Below are 19968 nucleotides of genomic sequence, written 5' to 3' on the forward strand. Positions count from 1 at the left end.
AGGGGGAGCCTGCCCTTCGCCCCTTGCCCTTCCCAGCAAGCACATCTGCGAAATGGGCGCCTTTCTTACGGAACTGCCAACCCAGCAACTCCTTTCTTTCCAGGATTAGAGGGAAATGTTCGGTTTGGGGAGACTTAAAGGCCATTAGTGTGCGCCACAGCCCAGAGCCGGCCCGGCCATTAGGGTCCTTTATTTCTTTTTGTTATTCAAACAGGGCTTGGGCGATGGCTCCATCCCAGCCATCGGCAAAGCTTCCCTCCAGCCTTTTGATATGCATGCCCCTGTCTGGAGGCAAAGTCCGCAACCTCCCCACCTCCTGGGGACACGCACCTGATAACAGGGCAGCCTGTTTTCCCAGCAAGGAAAACTGAAACCAGCCCGGGCCAGGCTGGGGGAGCAGCCCCGGGAGCAGGGGCAGGGGTCCAGTCCAGAGCACAGTCCGGCCAGGTGAGCTCTGCCTTCCCTGCCCACCCTGCCCTCTCTGCCAGGTGAGTCCAGTTGTCATGCCCACTCTGACTGCTCTGCCTGCTCCAGGGTGGCTGGCAAGCATGGCCAGGCAGGGACCAGAATTCTCTCTAAGCAGTTAATACTGTGGCATGGTCTTTAACCAGTTTGGCAAATCTTAAAGAAACTGGTATTGCAAAATGAGGGCGGGCTCCAAAGTCAGCGGGTTCATTGTCTCCTCGGTGGGATTTGGCTGCAGGGCACGTCCTGGTCACCAGGCAGTGCCGGGGCTGCCGCTGGCGCCAGGCTCTTGGGGAGCTTTCGGCAACTCTGGAATTCTGCGTTGTTTTCCTCCTCGTGGGTTCCCATCTGGAGCGCATGGCTGTGGAGCACCCGGTGTGTTTGCAGGGCGCCGGGCAAAGCAAACACTGCAGGGCTGGTCTCCTCCTCCCGTGAGACAGCACATGTGAGGGCAGTGCTCTGTTTCTTATTATTTTCGTAATGCCCTGCGTGCACATGTTGGTGTGTTTCTGCAAGGGGACAAAGAGCCGAGCCTTCCTTCCAAGCAGGAGTGGGTGAGCTCAGAAGGACGTGGCTCCCATGGGGGGACCTGGTGTGGGCTGTGAGTGGCAGGACGGGCTTGGGCGTGAGGCTTCAGTGCTTGGTACAAACGGCAGCGGTAGGAGGAGAAAGGATGGGAGTTACAGTCCTGCTGCATAAGTGTGGGATTTTGGGAAAGCGAGACTTTTAACGAGCAGCTTGGGCTGTGGTGTGTTGTTCCCTTTCCCATCAGAGGATGGTGATGGGGATGTCCTCGAGTGATCTTGGGCGGTGCAGCTGGAGAGAACATGCAGCAAACAATGAGCTGACCTGCCTCTGCTCACTGGGCCTCCAGCCCAGTGCCACGGACCTGCAGAGCTGTGGCCTGTGGGTCTCCGCTCTGCCAGGGGGCAGTTCCTTCCAAAGGGATAACTCCTTTTCCCCCACTTTATAACTGGAACAAAGACAGTGTGGGAGCTTCCTGAGCACGTGGCAAAGCCGAGCTTGATGTGTTGGGGTGCTCAGTCCTGGTTGTGTCACATTCCAGGGGAAACCTGGCCACTGCGTCACCCTTCCCTGCTGCCTCCCTAGCACGGGGCTGGCAGGACACCCTCGCCTGGTGGCCTGGCGAGCCCTGGCCATGCTGGGCATCAGGCAGCCCCGGAGCTGAGAGAGGAAAAGACATTTTGAGGTGCAGGTTTGAACTTCCTGGGCTCCTGAGACAGGACTGAATGCAGGGGTCCTCTGGAGTTTTGTAGCTGCAGATGTTTGGTAGGGCTGGGTGGTGGCCTTGCCTGCTCCTGTTCTCCCTGAATCTTACCTGCCTCATGCTGCCCCATCTGCCTGTCCCCTCGGGGTCACCCTCATGCTGGGAGAGCAGCATATCTTCTCACACCTCCCTGTAGGGATTCCCAAGGGTGATTCACTACTGTTTGGTGAGATTTGCTGGTTTTGGTGGCAGCATCATCACTGGCTGTGGCTGCTGCTGCTCTGCAGCATCTGTGGGCTGGGGAAGGGGAGCAGACCAGGAGGAGCTGACCCGGCTGTGCTGTGCTGGGGTGGATTGCTGCATCCGGGGCCATGTGGGACCGTCCACCTGGACTGGGGGCAGGCAGCGAGTCTGGGCAGCTCCCAGGAATTGTTTGCTGGATCTGGGAGCAGATGTGCTGCAGCAGTGGGATTTCTGCACACAGAAATCCTCCACGCAGCTGTTAGGGGGTTATGCAGCTTCAGACTCCGCCTGGTGCAATTTCTCTCCTTCTCCCTTGGTTGAGGGGGGAGGCAGGATGTGCATGGGGATCTCTGCCTGGGGAGGTGGGCGCTGGACACATGTTTTCCTTCATGTTTGGGTGTTAGCAGGTTTTCTAACTCTGCCCTCGGCATCCAAAACATCAAACCCCAACTGGTCTTTGTTAGCCAGAGGTGCTGACAGATGATTTCAAAGCAGTAATCTCAATTGTTAAGCAGCAGTTGGAGGCAATGTGGAGTGAGAGTGACGCAAAAGGGGCGGTGGGCTGGAGATGGGGTCTCTCTGAGGCTGGGGGGGTGTTGCTTTGGCTTCCTTACAGGGCTGTAGGTGGGCAAAGCCCTGTGTGCTCCTCAGCTCTTTCGTTGCACGCTCCTGAAATGACTGTGCTGCCGAAGGGGCAAGTTGCAGCACAGACCCATAGCCCAGCAATGAGGCAGTGTTGTTCACGGCGTCCGGGTGCCTCCAGGAGAGCCAGAGCTTCCACTTCCAAAAACAGGATCCGGGGAGGGCACCCAAGGGAAGGCGGAGGCGTCTGAGCTCAGGCAAGGGGAGCGCCCCAGCTCTGCAGGGGACACCAGGGCAGGGGGTGCTGCTGCACAGCCCCCTGCCCTGCCCCCTCGCCCTGGGGCAGGGAAGCTGAGGCCAGGAGTGGGGGTAAGGAGGAGTTTTCTCCCTTTGGGGGAGTTTAACTGGCTGCAGGCTCCAGGACTTTGCCCCTCATGGCGGGGGGGCTGCCTGCCTGTCCTGCTGCTGCAGGCACAGCCCACCCACGCCTGGGCAGCTGTAATGGTGCCCCTGGGGTGGGCTGTCCCCTGGGGTGGGTTGTTCCCTGGGGTGGGCTGTCCCCCGGTTTCTGCAGGGTGGCAGGGAAGTGCAGCTCCCCTCCAGACTGGGTCCAGCGGAGTGAGGTGGGGCTGGGCAGCACCAAGCCCAGGAGTGTTCCACAGCATACGGATGGTGGGGAAAAGCCTCGTGTTCCCTAAAGAGGAGTGGGTTGTGTCTGGAGCCTCTGTTAGCTGCAGCTGGTGGATCTTTAGGGCCACCACATTTGTGGAGAGGTTTTGTCCAAATGCTGTTTAGCTCCCAGGACCCCTCCAGATGTGTCTCTAGTCAGACCTCAGTGCTAAGGACGTGAAGTTGTGGCTGGCTCAAGGAGCTCACACTGTCTACTTTGCCCTCCTTGAGTCTTCCTTCATGGCTGAATTTCCTTTCTACTCTGGCTTCCACAGGCGACCATGAAACAGGACAAGAGCCACGGGCAGGATGAGGCAGACTGCAGGGCAAAGCTGATCCTCCTCAACGGGGACTGCACCAATCCTGCTACACCCAGTGTTGTACTGGAGGCGAATGGGAAGCCCAGTACTCCAGGTGAGGGTCACCACGGTGTGCCCAGAATGCATCCTGCCTGGGATGTGCAAGGATAAACAGGGTTTGGGATCTCCCAGCCCACTGTATGAGGCACTGTGGCAGGGGGGGGGGGCTGCAGTGCTGCAGCCATGGCCAGGGTCCCTCCGTGATGTGACTCCACTGGGTTTCTGCAATCTTGTAGCACATCCAGGCCATGACCTGGTTGTGGAAAGGGGTACCACAGTGGGAGGCTGGCTCTGCCCCTTGATAGTTGAATACCCTGGAGCAAGGGAAGAGGGGGAGCCTCACTAGCCTGAGGGGTGCCACTGCTCCTGAGATGATCCAGTCTGGGCTTTCCAAATCCCACCTCTTGGGTAAACAAGGTCCTGTTTTAAATGACTTGGTGACAAGCCCTGAATAGCTGGCTTGTGCCCCTGAGCTTTCAGGAACTAAGAAGTAGATAAGAATGTCACCACACTTGCTGCTGGTCCCTCCCAGTTTTGGGGACAGGTGGGTGATCCGGGGGTGTGGTGCCACGATGGGGAGCCCTGGGAACACCACTTGTCTCTGCTTCTGGCCACAATTCTCCAAGATGAGATTTCTGTCTCTCCAAATCATGACATGCTCTTGAGAGCAGTGGGACATGCAGAGGCATGTGGGGACACAGCCAGGAGGGCTTGCAGAGCCTAAAGCTTCTCTGCCTTGTCCCTGCACAGATCCCATGGACCTCGCGCTGTTGCCTCTGCAGAACAAGGACAGCAATGGAGACCTCTCCAAGGAGGACCTGGCCTGGCCACTTGGCCTGGCGGGGGTGCAGAAGGTAAGATATCACCTAGGCTGCTCTTCAGGGGCTGTCTGTGGGGGCATCCAGTGTCAGAGTCCTCATCTCTTTCCCTCTGGGCTGTTCTTGTGCTGGGGGAACAGTCCAGTGGTGGATGCAACACTCATTTACCAGTGTAATATTGTAATTTTTAAATTCCTGATTTACATGAGACCACAGCAGCAGGAGGGGGTGGTGTGAGATGCAGTGATGCCCACTATGTGTTGCAGCAGCCTAATAATTATCATAATTATTATGCTGATATGTTTTCTTTGAAAAGTCTTGTCTGTATTGATGGACTGAACCATCTCGTGTCTCCCTCTCTTGGGCTGGGCTGCTTTTAGCTGCCTTGGGGCTGCACCCCAGTTTCACCCACCCTCTTTTGTTGACTAGGTTGACAAACCTCCAGGATCTGGAAACATTTTTGCCTTCTTGCTTTATTGTTTTGAGTTAGAAACAAACCCCAAGGTTGGAGATCTGCCTGAGATGAGGCAGCTTCCAAAAGAAAGAGCCATAAATCCAGTGGGTGAAAATTCAGCTTCCCCACTATGTTTGGTTCAGGGGCTCTTTGCTGCAAAATCTCGTTTAATTTTGAGCCTCGTTATGCCGGATGCAGGAAACATGCCTGGGCTGGACTGTGTCTGTGACTGCTGGGGAAGGGCTGCTGCAGGGTGCTGCAGGGTTCTGCTGCAGGGCCAGCTGTGAGAGGAAGCACTCACGGGTGTGTGAAAGCATCCATGGGTATGTGAGTGGGTCCGTGCCTCCGAGGGGTGCTCTGCTGGGGCCTGTGGCTCTCCTGGCATCCAGTGCTCCTGGCTATGGCTCCTGCTGCTGTCGGTCATGCCGGATGCAGGGCTGCAGCAATGGGTGCTCCTGAACCCTGCAGAGACTCTGTGGAGGGCATGGTTGCCCAGAGGGGCTCAGCACAAGGTGCCCCCAGCAGCCGTCTGCCCTCCTCTTGCCCTCCCCAGGGCTCTGGTGCTGCTGGTGCTCGGCCCCGTGAAGCACAGGCTGTCCGTGTCCCGCATGGGGAGGGCACCCCTGCCATGGCACCTCTCTGTTCTGGTGGCAGGTGCAGCCCCGGGGCAGCGCTGGGTGGGAGAGCAGCCTCAGGCAGAAGCCCACAGTCCACCTCATCTTCCAGGCAGGGCAGGCCCGGCACGTGACGAGGATCAAGGATCGAAGCAGTGTGGAGGCTCTCAGGGACCTGCGAACTCCTGTGCGGGTGAGGGTCTGCAGGTCTACGTGGGGTCATGGCTTCCCTGGGGCTTCCCTGGGGCTTCCCTGGGGCTCCAGAGACCTGCACTCCTGTTGCACCCTGGGCAAGCAGCTTTGGACATGGTGCAGACTCTCAGGGCCTCAGTTTTCCCTGTGTAGATTGGAGTGAGTTTGCTGTTTCTTGCCCTTTTTATGATTTGGATGTGTTGAACACCCTGGAGTGGATTTGGGACAGGAAAAGGGGAGAGAGCAGTGGTGTGCCATTTGCTTTGGGTCTGACAAGTAAAAGCTGAGCAGTTCTCCTGCAGAATCTCCTGTTAAGGGCTCTCCTCTCTGCTCATGGCAGCAGCAGTGCCCTCAATCACTGGCTCCCCTTCTCCAATCCCGACTGTGAGGTTGGGGGATGATGTGGAGCAGGTCTCTGTTCCCCACTTCCCCTCTCCTTGTGGCACTGACCTTCTCTCCCTTTGCCATGCAGGGCTCCAGGCGTCGCTCAGCCATGTCCACACCACTGACCATCGACCTGACAGAGGATGACTCCCGGGACTCATCCCAGAGCAGCAGCACACTCTCTGGCAGCAGCTCCCAGGAGGGGCAGAATGGCTCTGCCGAGCTGGGGGCTGAGGAGTCAGAGAGCAGAGACGTGGGGATGGCACTGGAATACCAGGTACAGAGGGGCTGAACTCCGCTCTTGCATCCACGGTAGTGTGGGGCTTGTCCTAAGCCTGCAGGCGTGGGGAACCTCTGGAAACCTCACTGCTGCTTCTCCTGTCTCCCCTTCCCTGCCTGCCCTTCCCTGTGTGCCTGGGGTGTGATGGTCTCAGGCTGTGGGGGCAGCTTACTGCCGAGGGACACTTTAGGGATCAGTCCTGGCAAGCTGCCTCCAGTGCCACACACAGGCCTCCCGAGACACGCATGTGTGGCATGTGCCCTGCCGTGCTGTGCCCCGCTGAGACAGGCAGTTGCATGTGCAGAAAACATTTCTGTTGGGGATGCTGGAGAGAACTGAAGCTGCTGGGGCTGCAGAGCGGGATTCAGCGCCTGCAGGCCATGGGGCAAGGCCCCAGACTTGCAGGAATTGGGCAATTGCATCTTGCTGCATAATTAGGAGCCTAATTGCAGAACAAAGCTGGAAAGGAGGGCTCTGCAGGCAGAGGTGACTCCGCTTTGTGCGAGGTGCCCTCCCCATGTAAAGCACCCAGCATGGCCCTCAATGGGTCACATCAAAATTCTTGGTTCTTTTTCATCTCCCTGTTTTCACTGCCCTGTTTCCTGCTCTCCCCAGTGGGAACAAGAGGGATGGGTGGGTGGGAACCCTCTCCCTGGGCTGCAGCCAGATGGGCTAAGCTGTGAGCCCTGTGAACGGGCTGCCCTGTGCCAAGGAGGAACCTCGGGGCACCCAGGGAGCAATCTCAGGGCAAGGCTTCCCAGTGTTTGCAGAGACCCTGGGAGGGCAGGCAGGAGTGGACACGCACGGGGCCTGGTGCCAGGAGGGCTGTGCAGGACAGAGCACGCACCATGCCGTGTGCCAGGCATGGGCTCAGCGTGGGGCTGGCACACACAGACCTCCCCACTGAGCTCTGGCATGGTGCAGGGCTGGGAGCCAGTGCTGCCAGGAGGTGCTGGACCATGTGCTTGAAGGAGGAGGTGCAGCCTGTCTGCACAAACATCCAAGTGTGTGACACACGTGGCAGAGCAGCTCTTCAAGGCGCTCTGGGTCCATCCCCTGTGCTCCAGGGCTCTCCTGCAGAGCTGCCCAGATAAAATAGGGCGTTTGTGCTTTTTGGCAGATCTGTGTTATCATCTCTTGCTTTCAGGATGGGAAGGAATTTGGAATTGGGGAGCTCGTCTGGGGGAAGATCAAAGGTTTCTCCTGGTGGCCTGCGATTGTTGTCTCCCACAAAGCCACGGCCAAGCGCCAGGCTGTGTCAGGCATGCGGTGGGTGCAGTGGTTTGGAGATGGAAAGTTCTCCGAGGTAAGCCTGCTGTCTGCCCCTGCCTGCTGTGCCCAGCCCCAAACCCCCTCCCCTGCACATTTCTACCCCACTCCTGGGGCTGCCTGTGGGGTGTGTGTGCACCCTGCAGCCTCCCTGGGCAGGCACCCTGGTGTTCACTAGCCAGGCCTTGGCAGGCTCTCATGGCTCTGGTGTCTGTAACTAATAATTGGACACTGTAGGTTGGTGACATTGTCCAGCAGTGGGAACATATACCTGGCCCCTACACAGGGTTTTTCCAGGCCATGGGCTCCAGGGGTGCCCAGGAGCCCTGCCTGGTTAGGAATGTCCCATCAGAGACCCATCACCCCCCCCCAGATTCAGAATATCCTAAGTTGGAAGGGACCCATGGGGATCATTGAGTGCAACTCCTGACCCTGCTTAGGACAACCCCAAAATCCCATTGTGTGCCCAAGAGTGTTGTCCAACACTGCTTCTCGAGCTCTGGCAGGCTGATGCCGTGACCACTTCCTTGGGACCCGGTTCCAGTGCCTGACCACCCTCTGAGTGAAAAACCCTTTTCTAATATGCAACCAGGATATCCAACCCCTCCCATGCTGCAGGCAGGAGGGAGGGAAGTGCCGTGCTGGTGTCACAGCGCCGGCAGAGGGTGCAACCCACCCGTCCTTGTCCTTGTCATGCTGCCGTTGGGCTTCCTCCCCTGGCTGCGGTGCCACAGGGTCGGGGCTGGGAATGCAGTGCTGGAGGGGAAATGGCCGGGCAGGACATTCCTGTCCTGTCCCGCTGGTGAGCTCTTGTCACTCTCTCACAGGTTTCTGCGGACAAGCTGGTGGGACTGATGGCCTTTAGGCAGCATTTCAATTCTTCCACGTTCAATAAGCTGGTGTCCTACCGGCGCGCCATATACCATGCCCTGGAGGTAACCACCAGGGGTGGCTGGGTGGGTGAGGTGCCAGCTAAACCAGCTGGACTTGGAGGCAGCGGGATGGCACTCAGGAAAATAGTCCTTTCTCTGCTAGGATGATTTGCAAGTGCAGCTGTGGGGCTGAACTCTGCTTATCATCAGGGTTCAGGGTTAACTGCTGCTGCTCCAGGGTCTCGCTGATCCAGATCCCAAGGCCCTTGCTGCTCCAGATCCCCAGGCCAGGCTCCCTGCGCTGTCTCGGACACAGCAGCATCACAGCAGCAGGGCAGTGCCAGGCTGGCCAGAGGTGTCCTGGGCTAGTGCCAGGTGCCCTTTGGAGGGAGGGCTGGTGCTGAGCACCCTGTGTGTCCAATCCACATCCAGGGGGTGTGTCACACACCGGGATAAAGGGCTGCAGATCCACAGGCACCTCTTCTGCCTTCCTGTCGCTTGCCAGGGAGCAAGAGTCTGGGCAAGAGCTGGAGCTGGGCTGTCCCTGCTCCTGGCTCCATTGAGGCTGGTGAAGGATGGATGGGCTCATTGCAGGGATGGGGGCACCAGAACACAGCCGAGGGCACACCCAGAGCAGGAATCCATCAGCTGCTGCCATCCCAGGGCTGCCAAGCCCCACACCCATGTGTGTTGGATGGGGAGGGGGCCTGGGGCTGTGGCCCTGGCAGGGGTGTGGCTGCTTCCCAGACAGAGACCACCCCGTCACCCTATCCCATGCTGTCCATTCTCGGCAGGTTGCCCGGAGCCGGTCGGGGAAGACGTTTACAACCGGCCCCAGGGACTCGCTGGAGGAGCAGCTGAAGCCGATGATTGACTGGGCAATCACTGGCTTCAAACCCCTGGGGCTCAAGGGACTGCAGCCACCCAAAACCTCAGGTGAGGCAGTGGCATCAGCTGGGTGGGGGCTGGCATGGCACTGGCAGGGGGCTGGTGTGGTCAGCAGCCACCAGTATGTGGCCCCAGCTGAGCCTGCTCACCCTGTGCTGTGGCCGTGCCATTCCGGTCCCAAAGTGGTCCTGGAGCTCCTCACTGGGTCCCTGACAGTGACTTTGCAAAAAGCCAGAGCAAAGCACTATCCATGCCCTTGCTCCTGGAAACCTGACTTGGCTGAGCCTTGTGCCATGAGTGGGGAGCCCGGGTGGCCAGGAAGGGTTCTGCTTGTGACTGGGGTGGGACCTGGCAGGGCTTGGCAGGAGATGTCTCCCATTGCCCTGAGGTGGTCCTGGGGCTGGAGGCTCGTGCCCAGGGAGCTGCCTTTCTCTTGCAGAAAATGGGGTGCTGAGGAATGGGACGGAGGAGGTGCTGTCCCTTGAACAGTATCCCCCCACCAAGAGGCTGAAGAGCTACCCCTGCAACAATGGCAAGGAGCAGCGTGTGGAAGAGGACCAGACCCGAGGTAACCAACAGAGAGAGCTGGGGAGTGGCTTGGCCTGGGCTGTGCACCCTGAGAGCACTGGAAAACCATTCTGGGAAAGGGGTTGGCTCTTCCCTGGTGGCCATAAGCTTGATTCCTGAGGGCAGAAGCTTTTGTGATCCCATGGTGCTCAGTTGTGCCTTATTAGACACCAGCAAACCCAGCTGCAAGATAGGGGCTGGGCTCCAATAATGGCTCAGCTTGGACATGATCCATGAGCTGCTGTGCTGAGCTCTCATATCTCCTTCAGTGAAAGGATGTGGGGTTTGCCCCAAAATTTCTAACATGCCCATGGCCAACCTTCTCCGTTTGATGCTCAGCAAAGCTGGAGCAGTTCTAATGCAAGAAAAAAAGCAGTTGTAAGCAGAATTAATTTAGAGTTTCTAATGTAAGGAATGATAATTTTTTTTTTCTAAATTTTATAAAGAACAAATGGTTTCCGAAGTTACGAACAACAGCGGGAAGCTGGAAGGTAATCACTGGTCCTGTCTCCCTTGGGAAGAGCTGTGGGGTGATAGGGGATCCTGGCTGGAAGGGACTCAGCAAGGGTCATGGGTTCCTTTTCAACAGCACCATCTGGGAGGGGGGAAAGCGCTGTGACTGCAGGGTGCTGAGGTCCCCCTGTGCTGAGGGGAACAGGGTGCTGTGCAGATCCTCCATGGGGAGCCACAGCCACATCTGGATGTGGTTCCAAAGGCAGACCCCATTTGGATGCTGTTCCAAGGGCAGGCTGTTCCAGACATTGTTCCAACGGGAGGCTCCAGCCTCTGCAGCCTGAAGTGGGGTGGGGGTTTGGGGACGCCCTGCCCTGAGGTCTCCCTGCCTCGGGTGAACACAGCTCTCTCTGTCCCACAGACAGCTGTTTGTCCTGTGGGAGGAGGAACCCGGCCACCTTCCACCCACTGTTCAAAGGAGGCCTCTGCCAAACGTGCAGGGTAAGTGCTGCAGTGCTGGGGCTGGAGGATGGGGCCGGGATCCGTCCAGTGTTGCTGGGACAGGGGGTGGACCAAAGCTGCATTCTCTCTTTACCCTCTGAGCACAGCTCCTGATTCTCTGTCCTTCTCTCCTCCTGGCTGTCCTTTCACTAGGATAGATTCCTGGAGTTCTTCTACATGTATGATGAAGATGGTTACCAGTCCTACTGTGCTGTCTGCTGTGCGGGCAAGGAGCTGCTGCTCTGCAGCAATTCCAGCTGCTGCAGGTGGGCCCCATGTCTTTGCTCCTGGGGCTGTGGCCCTGACATCATTCCAGGGAGCTGTGGGGAGCAGGGTCCTGCATGAGCCTGGACACAGGGGCTGGGCTGCTCCCCAGCTGGCTGCCATGCAGCATGTCCTAGCACAGCCTACTTCTCCCTACTGAACCAGGCAGCACCTGAATTAACCCTGGGGAGGTTGGCAGGAGATTTACCCATGCCTTGGGTCACTGGCTTGTGTTAGCAGCCCTAAAAACCAAGGTACTGCCTGGAAAAATATCCTGTAGAACAGGACAGGGGCTCTGGTGCATGGTGGGGGAGATTCCAGGAGAGGCTGAGGTGACCCAGAGGGGTCCCTGAGGTGACAAGCACGAGGTGTTGTGGTTTGGGCAGGTGCTTCTGTGTGGAGTGTCTGGACGTGCTGGTGGGGCGAGGGACATCGACCAGAGCAAAAATGCAGGAGCCCTGGAACTGCTACATGTGCTCACCCCAGCAGAACTACGGGCTGCTGCAGCGCCGGCAGGACTGGAACGCCCGTCTGCTGGACTTCTTCACCAGTGACAAGGGACAGGAATATGTAAGGGCTGTGGGCAGGGAGCCTGGCATGCTGGGGTGTGGGGAAGAGGGTCATGAAGGCCAGGGCAAGTGGCTTGGAATTCCTCTTCCCTCTGCCTTGGTCTTGTTCCTTCACTCTCTCCAAGGGTGCTGGGCTCTTGGCCCTGCAGATGCTCTCCTGAAGGCAGAGGTGATGCCTGCAGAGCTGAAGTTTGGCCTCATAAGATGATGGAGCACTGCCAGGGCTGGGGCTTCATGGCTGTTTCCATTGCAGGCTGCACCCAAAATCTACCCAACAGTCCCGCCAGCAAAGAGGAGACCAATCCGAGTGCTCTCGTTGTTCGATGGGATAGCAACAGGTGAGGCTGTAGGGAAGCACTGCCTGGTGGCTTTTCAGCACTGGGCAGCAGAGATGAATCATTCCATGGACTCAGACCTGTCTCTGAAAGCTTGTTGGGGAGAAGGGGGTGAAGACAGGAGGGATCCCCATCAGCAGGGGTCGAGAGCAGGAGAAAGGGAGGGATGGATGGAAGGAGGGAGGGAGGCATGGGAGTTTTGCTCACAGAGGTTCAGGTGGCTGGTTCCCCTGAGAAGCCAGAGCTGTGGGAAGAACAGCAACCTGGCCTCTGGTGACATGCCTGAGGGCAACTGGTTTGGGTCAGTTCACTCAGCTCTGGTATTCTTCTTTCTGGGGGCAAACGGTGCCTGGAGGAATAGGTCAAAAAAAAGTTTGCTCATCCTGAAGTCTTGTGTGACTGCCCCCACCTAGGACATCCAGGAGCAGCCACATCGAGCTCTGCTGAGGAAGGAGACCGGGAGGCCAAAGAGAGCAGTGCGACCTCAGACCTCTGTCCGTTGGCAGGGTACATGGTGCTGAAGGACTTGGGCATCCAAGTGGAGAAGTACATTGCCTCGGAGATCGGCGACGACCCCATCGCAGCGGGCACCGTGCGGCGGCCCGAGGGCAATATCACCTACGTGCACGATGTCAGGAACATAACCAAGAGAAACGTGAGCTCTGCTTCTGTGGGGAGCCGGGGGATGTGGCCCCGTGGGTGTGTGGGTCTCACCCCACCAGTCCTGGGATGGGCTTGTCCCCTACCCCACCGGGGAGGAGAGATACACTTCTGTGGCATTTCCTAATGGGCTGGTGTGTCTGTTCCCTGTAGATTGAGGAGTGGGGTCCTTTTGACCTGGTGATCGGTGGAACCCCCTGTGATGACCTCTCCCTTGTCAATCCAACCAGGAAGGCACTGTTTGGTAAGGCTGCTTCACCTCTGCTGAGCTGGGTACCCCGGGGTGTTCCTGGGTCATGGAGCCACCTTACAGCCCAGGGAAGTGTTTCAGCCCCAGGCTGTGTTGGTGGTGGCTCCCTGTGGCACCTGCAGAGCACAGGCTGTTTCCATGCCTGCTGTGGTGGAGAGGGCAGCCAGGCCCCCCCGGCACCCCATTCCCGATGCCTCAGCTGGTCCCAACCTGCTGCTCTGCTTTTTCCCTGCAGAAGGAAGCGGGAGGCTGTTCTTCGAGTTCTACCACCTGCTCAACTACGCCCGTCCCAAGGAAGGCGAGGAGCGGCCCTTCTTCTGGATGTTTGAGAATGTGGTGGCCATGAGGGTCAATGACAAGAGGGACATTTCCCGGTTTCTGGAGGTAGGGATTGCTGCTGGCTGCAGGAAAGGCGTCACAGCAGGTGACACTTGCTGGGCTGTGCAGGGTGTGCCAGCTGTGAGGGTCTGGCTATGGTTTCCTGTGGCCTCAATGCTGGAAAACCCCCTGCCTGGTGCACATGCCGAGGAATCAAGTTTAGTCTTGGCTCTGCATCCTCCCCTCTGGCTTTCAGCAGGTCAAACCCAAGCACTAGTCCTTCGGGGGAGGGGTTTTGCCAGCCTTGAAGAAAGCATCTGTTCAGAGCAATGCCTGTTATTTCCAGGGAGAGGGAGGTCAGGGACTGGGAAGGGTTTTTAACTCTGTGGTAGCCAGGACAAGCTGTGAGTCAGCAGGGACCCTGGTGTAAAAGCCCCATCAGAGGCTGACAGTTCTGATCCTGGCCCAGGGGAACCAGCACTGAGCACCCTGTTAGGGTTATTAGCTGCTGGCCATGGCCATGACCTGGGAGCCCATGTGGCCAACCAAGACGTGCTGTGGTGTGGAATAGGGTTTGTGGGGGCTACATCCTCAGGAGGATTTGCTGGAGACTTTTAAGTCCCTGCAGTGCAGTGGGAAGGGCTTTTCCTGCAGGAGAGGACTAAACCCACATCTCCTTTAACTTTTATTTCCCCCCTCTCTGGCCCCCAGTGTAACCCAGTTATGATTAATGCGATCAAGATATCAGCTGCCCACCGAGCTCGTTACTTCTGGGGCAACCTCCCGGGGATGGACAGGTAATCAATCAGTCCTTTGCTGTCCTCTTGAATCTCTCGCTGTAGTTTTTGTTGGGTTGTGCTGCTCATGTGGGTTTTTTTGCCTCCCTGGCTCAAAGCCCAGCTCCTGGGAGCGAGGAGCTGCAGCTCCTGCACGGGGCAGCTTCCCTGCAGTGATGTGCACATGATAATTAATGCACTTACTAATGAGCAATGACTGTGAGAAAAGTGTAGTAGCGTCCTGTGCCCTGGACCTGAGGTATGTGGAAGGAAGAATGATGGGGCTTGCACAGGGTGCTGTGTGGTGGGTCTGGCAGGGGGTGTGCATGTGCCCCAGCCTTGGTGTAAGGCCCAGGCTGATGTGGGGGTGCTGTATGGCAGCCCTGTGCCCTGGTGGGGGGTTTGCTGGAGGTGAACCAAGCAGCCACTGGGGCTCAGCTGGGTGTAGTGGCGTGGGGAAGCTCATACTGCAGCAGGCAGCTGCTGAGGCAAAGCATGGCAGCACTGCGCTCCTCCAAACCCTATTCACACCCTGAATTCGTGGCAAAAAAAACAACAGAAGGACTTTGAGTAGATAAAATCCAATTGGAGTAATCCTGCACACCAAATACTCCTAGTGACAGAACCTGAAGTTTTTGCATAGCGGATGCTTTGGCCAGTAAACACAGACTGGGGTTAAATATTTTTGTTTGTTTATTTAAATTGCCAGTATTTGTTGGAGTTAACACTGAGCTAAAGGCATTTGAAAGTAAAAATAATTCCCAAGCCTTTGTCATGTGAAATGGCTCTTGGACTTTCATCTGATTGTAAGGGAAGTGCCCAGCCCATGACTCAGAGCTGCCCAGGGCTACTCATTCCTATCTCCATGGAGTAGCCTGAGGTGGTGCTTGCAAAGGTGCTGCTGAGCAGAGGCAGGCAGGATGCCACTGGCACAGGGCTTCTCCAAAAGCCTTGCCAGGAAAAAGCTACAGAGGGCACAGGGAAAGGTGGGCTGCCACTACCTGTCCCCATTCAGAATGGTGACACTGCTCAGGCCACGTGGGGCTCTGACCACGCTGGGGAGCAGAGTGCCCTTCCCATAGGAGATTGCAGATGCTCTGTGTCTCAGGTGGCTCAGGAGCAGGGCTGGCCAGCGAAAGGGGCTTCTGCTCTGTCTCACCCACCATCTCCTGCCTCTACTCCTCAGGATCTTCGGCTTCCCCCTCCACTACACGGACGTCTCCAACATCGGCCGCGGGGCTCACCAGAAGCTGCTGGAGAAATCGTGGAGCGTCCCGGTCATCCGGCACCTCTTCTCCCCGCTCAAGGATTACTTTGCCTGTGAATAGCAAGCCGAGCGTCCCTCGTCTCTCTGGTAAAGGTGCACAGCGCCGCTGCTGTGGCGGGAGAGGGACGGGCACGGCTGCCAGACTGCCAGGGCCCCGTCCCTCCCCGGCCACGTGCTGCGGGACGGCAGCCTGGCCCTGCAGGGAGAGCCGTCTGTAACCAAAGAACCTGGCAGGGTCACTTCTTTAAAGGGACTAACTAAAGGCAGTGATTCGTAGGAAATGATGGACAAGGAGCTTTAATTACCCAGCGCAGGAGCTCTATGCATCACTGATGAGACGGGGAGCCTCCTCCACAGCATTAACTATTCCGGTTTAGCCTGGAGCTGGGAAGTCACCACTTGCTGAGCAGTCAGTGTGGGGGCAGCTGCCAGGGAGCTGCAGGCAAACCTGAACTACAGTGAATTAATGCTTTTCCTAAACAAACAAAACCTCTTGAAGCAACTGCCAAAAACCCCCAAACCGTAGCAGCAGGTGTAGGGGACCCTGCTCAGGTTACACACTGAACACAGGATTATACAGAAACCAAATCTTTTTTATTTTTATTTTTTTTATAAACTTTACTTTTGTTGTTTTAATGTCTATTGCTGCTTTTAAGGCATTACATAAGAATGTGGAGATTCCTAGACCTGAATGTAGCTGAAACTGAACTGTGAGGTGATAGAATTACTTTTCTAGCTAGAACTGAAGAAATACTGTTTTATATGTTTGGCTGTAGTTTACAGATATTCACTACTTCCTTTTTAAAGCATCTAAAACCTTTCCTTACATTTTAAAATCCTGCTGAATGGCTTGAAAGCTTACACAGTAATTGGAGCAGGGAGGATTTGGTCTCCAGTGTCTGTAAAGGAAGATGTTCTTGGAGCATCCATTTCCCAAATGAATGTGGTATGTCAGCAGGAAGGACAGCGTAGTGGTCAATGGCATCCTCAAACCCCAGCCCCCCCAAATGTCACGTACCATATCATGAACCCGAGCAGCAGTGGCAGGGTGTTGGCTGTGGGGCAGGGGGTTCCTTACAGGGAAAATCCCACCCAACCCCTATGGGGGTGCAAGGTCCAGGAGTGCAGCACCACTCTTGCCCGTGCCCATCTCATGCTGTGGGCAGGGGGAGTGGACCCTGAGGGGCAGTGAAGTGAGAAAGCTGGGGGGGGGCTGTGTGTGTCCCCCCACTGCGGGCACTGCCACTGCTGGGGGGTCTTGGGGGGATGCAGGCAGGGGCTGCACCTCTCCTCCTCTGCGCATCTGTCTCCCTGTGCATCCCTGGGCAGAGGTGGGATGCTGCTGGTACTTGTGTGCGCAGCCCCAGCCTGGCAGTGCCCTGGGGGCTCCCATGGATGTACGCACAAACTGGAACCTCCTGCAGCCACCAGTGTGCTCACTTTTGATTGCCTTCCTCTGCTCCCCAACTTTGCCAGACTGATTCTCCCGCTGTCCATGAAGACCTGGGCGTGCTGTGCCCATAGCCAGCATCCAGGGAGGTGTGGGTTCCTGCCTCCATTCCCGCCAGGTTTTCCTTAGCCACTGGGCTGCTGCCTCAGCAGGCATCTCTAAAGACTCTGAATTCCAATGCACATTTCAATGCACTGAAACAGCTTGTGACATTCCCCTGTCCTCTGTCCTCCCCTACCTCTGCTGGTCACCTGTCACCTGGCTCTGGCAGAGCCCTTCAGTGCCTTCTCACAATTAATTGGGTCCAAACCATGGGCCAACCCACCCCCCTGATTGGTGCTAGGCTGTCTTGCAAGGTGTTGTACAGCATCAGTGGGAAGTGAGAGCCTCTCTCCCAGCTCCTTCTACCTCTCTGACACGCTGGGACCCCCTGGCACCCCTGTCTCAGCTGGTGGAGGATGGCAGCCTCTCATTTTCTACCCTTGTGTGCAGCTTTCCACCCCAGCTCTGAGGATCATTTTCTCTTGGTCTCCACCCCAAGGCTGTACTTGGGAATGGGCAGAAAAGGAAGCCCAGGTAGTTTAAAGGCTTTTTTTCCCATTTTAACCTGGAAATTACTCTTAAAAAGTCTTCCTTGAGGGGTTCATTCTCCATGGCATATATTCAAGCCCCACACCTTAGTCAAGAAAACGCTGCAGAAAGCCAAGTGAGCTGCTTCATGTCACTTCTTGGGGACATGTAGCACTGTCTTGTCACCAGGCCCTGGGCTGGGAAGATGGCAGGGTGGGTTCTGTGTGTGCTGAAGGTGTTTGGGAAGCCTTGGCATTGCCACTGCTGCACTGGCTGGTTTTGAACCCCTCGCCAACCTCTCTGATCCTTGTGTCCAGCTGGAGCCCAGCCACAACACTAATTCCTCATCCCAGCTCCTTGAAGTTCCCGTTCAGAGCCCAGCACGGGGCCTGTGGGTGACAGGCATCCTCTGCTCTGCACCCCTCTGATGGGTTTGATTTTTCCAAACTGGGCAAACACGTGTCCTCCACTCCACAGCATCCCTGATCTTATACTCCAAATCTCACATCCTTTCCTATCTGATCAAAAGGAAAACAAATAGATAAGGGGAAAAAAAAAAGGACTTGGGGAAAGTAAACAAAGATAAAAGAGGAATGAGAATTGTCTTGACATTAAGCTCACTTGATGAGAATTGTAGCAGACAAGTCTTCCTTGAAATGTTTTTTCCCTGTTAAGAGCCGCCTTTTATTATGTGTTTATAAAATGTTGTTAAGGGAGGAGGATTTCAGAAATGCCTTTTTAATACTTTTTAAAGGTTTCTAACTCCCTGGTGCTATTTTTTTAGGTTAAGGATTTTTAATGTTGAACATGTTGCGGGTTTTTGTACAATCTTCTAAAAATAAAAGAAATGTATCATTTTGAACACATTTTACATGTTTTTTTTTTTTGTATCCGGAGTGTGGAAACTCCCAACTCTTCCTTGTCCACATGATTCCACTGGTTTCCACATGGGAAAGAGAGGGGATCCATGTCGACAGTTTACCATTTATCATGTCTGATTAAAAAGGAGTATTTCTGTATGGTTGGACTGTCTTTATTGGGTGAATAAAAGGGGGTTTGCAGCAGGAGGAGGGGCACAGTTGGGGAGCCAGGACACCCCTTCCCCACTGCTGCTGAGGTGACACCCAGTGACACCAAGGTGGCCGGTCCTGGCTGTGCTGGGTGGTAGAGGTCAGGCTGTAGAGGGGAGTCTGATCCCTGGCTGGGCTAGGAATCAACTGCAGCTATTCAGTGAAGATGTAGTCTATCCCAAATAGGGATATAACCTAATGGGCAGGGACACCTTCCACTACGCCAGGTTGTTCAAAGCCCCATCAGCTCTGACCAACACATAGTTATGGTCAGTCAATTGCTTTCAAGACTAAGGTTATTTTTCAAAAAAAAAAAAAATTGAGATCTTGTCTCATTATCCAAAGATCTGGGGAACCAGTAAGGACTCAATCATGAAATCAGCAAGGCATAATAATTTACCTCTCCTTGACATCTCAGCTGAAAATAAATGTGTATCTTACAAGTTCAAGCCATCCATCCACTAGACGGATTGCACCGGTGGCAGCAGGACTGCACAATTCTACCAGTTCGGAAAAAACGCCCTTAATTTCAGATTGAAATACAAGAGCCCATCAGTCTGGGCTGGGCTGTGCTGGGGTCTGGGCCTGGCTGTACCGGGGGGTTGGTACCTAGTGCTCGGTGCGGGGTGGTTGGTGCAGGGTGGTCGGTCCCGGCTGTACCCGGGGGTCGGTCCCCCCATTCCCCCGCCGCTCCCTTTCGTTCCCGATCCCGGCGCGACCCCTCGGGCACGCGGGACCCCTCGGTGTGGGCGGGCCACGGTTCCGCCAATGGCGGGCGAGCCCGCGGCGGGGGGCATGCTGATGGCGTGGCCTATAACCTAGCAACGCGGCTTTGGCCCCGCCCCTTAGCACCGGCCCCGCCCTCCCCTTTCTCGCGGCCCCGTCGGCGCGCCGGCGCTCCCGCGGGGCCGTGACGCGCGCGTGACGCAGTGCGGCAGCGAGCGCGTGACGCGGTCCCGGTCAGGGCGGCGGGGCCGGTTTGACGCGGGGCCGACGGGGCGAGCGCGCGCAAGTGAAACCGGGCCGGGCCGGGCCGCCGCGCGGAGGGGGACCCGCGCTCGGCGGGCACGGTCGTGGGCGCCCGGCGGGCGCCGGCTGGAGCGTAAGGGAGCGCGGGGTCGGTGGGGAGCGGAGCGCCGGCGGGGCGGCGGGATGGGTCGGGGGCTGTGTATGGGGGTATTGAGCGGGCCGTGCCCCGCCCCGCGGCGCGGGCGCCCTGCCCGGCGGCAGCTGCGCGGCGGCTCCGCTTTGTTGCGGCGGGCTGGGCGGGGAGCGGCGCTCGGCTGATCCCAGCGGGAGATACCGAGACCGGGCAGGAAGTGTTTCCGGCCGTTCCGGTGGCGCTGGGGAAGAGAGGGATGTGGACTTGCCGCGGCCGTGATTCCTTTTCAGCGGTTCCCACGTGAGCGCCGGGGTGCGAATTTTTCCTGGGAAATCGCGGAGCCGAGCCCCGTTCGGCCGTGGGGAGGGGGGGTCCGCCCAGCTGTTGGCAGCCGGCAGCTCCGTCGCGATGCGCTCGCTGGCGTGTCGGGAAGGCTCGAAAGGAAGCGGCTCCACCTCCACACAGCCCCTGAGCGTGGGGGACCGGCGTCTGCGGCACT

At 57.0% G+C, this 19968-nt stretch overlaps 1 protein-coding gene across 1 annotated transcript; it reads left to right on the forward strand.

The window, feature by feature from the left end:
* The first annotated feature begins 3468 nt into the window (after positions 1-3468).
* DNMT3B (DNA methyltransferase 3 beta) lies at positions 3469-15457 on the forward strand. Its single transcript, XM_029960326.1, has 18 exons — positions 3469-3601; positions 4297-4400; positions 5473-5625; positions 6097-6285; positions 7436-7594; positions 8385-8492; positions 9224-9365; positions 9757-9885; positions 10331-10375; positions 10759-10838; positions 10992-11104; positions 11489-11672; positions 11925-12009; positions 12513-12661; positions 12820-12939; positions 12980-13300; positions 13946-14031; positions 15197-15457. Exons 1-18 carry the CDS (start codon positions 3469-3471, stop codon positions 15336-15338), a joined length of 2442 nt encoding a protein of 813 aa, XP_029816186.1. The 3' UTR covers positions 15339-15457.
* Positions 15458-19968: the final 4511 nt, after the last annotated feature.

This window comes from Manacus vitellinus, unplaced genomic scaffold (genome assembly GCF_001715985.3).
Source record: "Manacus vitellinus isolate BGI_N305 unplaced genomic scaffold, ASM171598v3 scaffold_26_pilon, whole genome shotgun sequence".
NCBI classification, from domain to species: domain Eukaryota; kingdom Metazoa; phylum Chordata; class Aves; order Passeriformes; family Pipridae; genus Manacus; species Manacus vitellinus.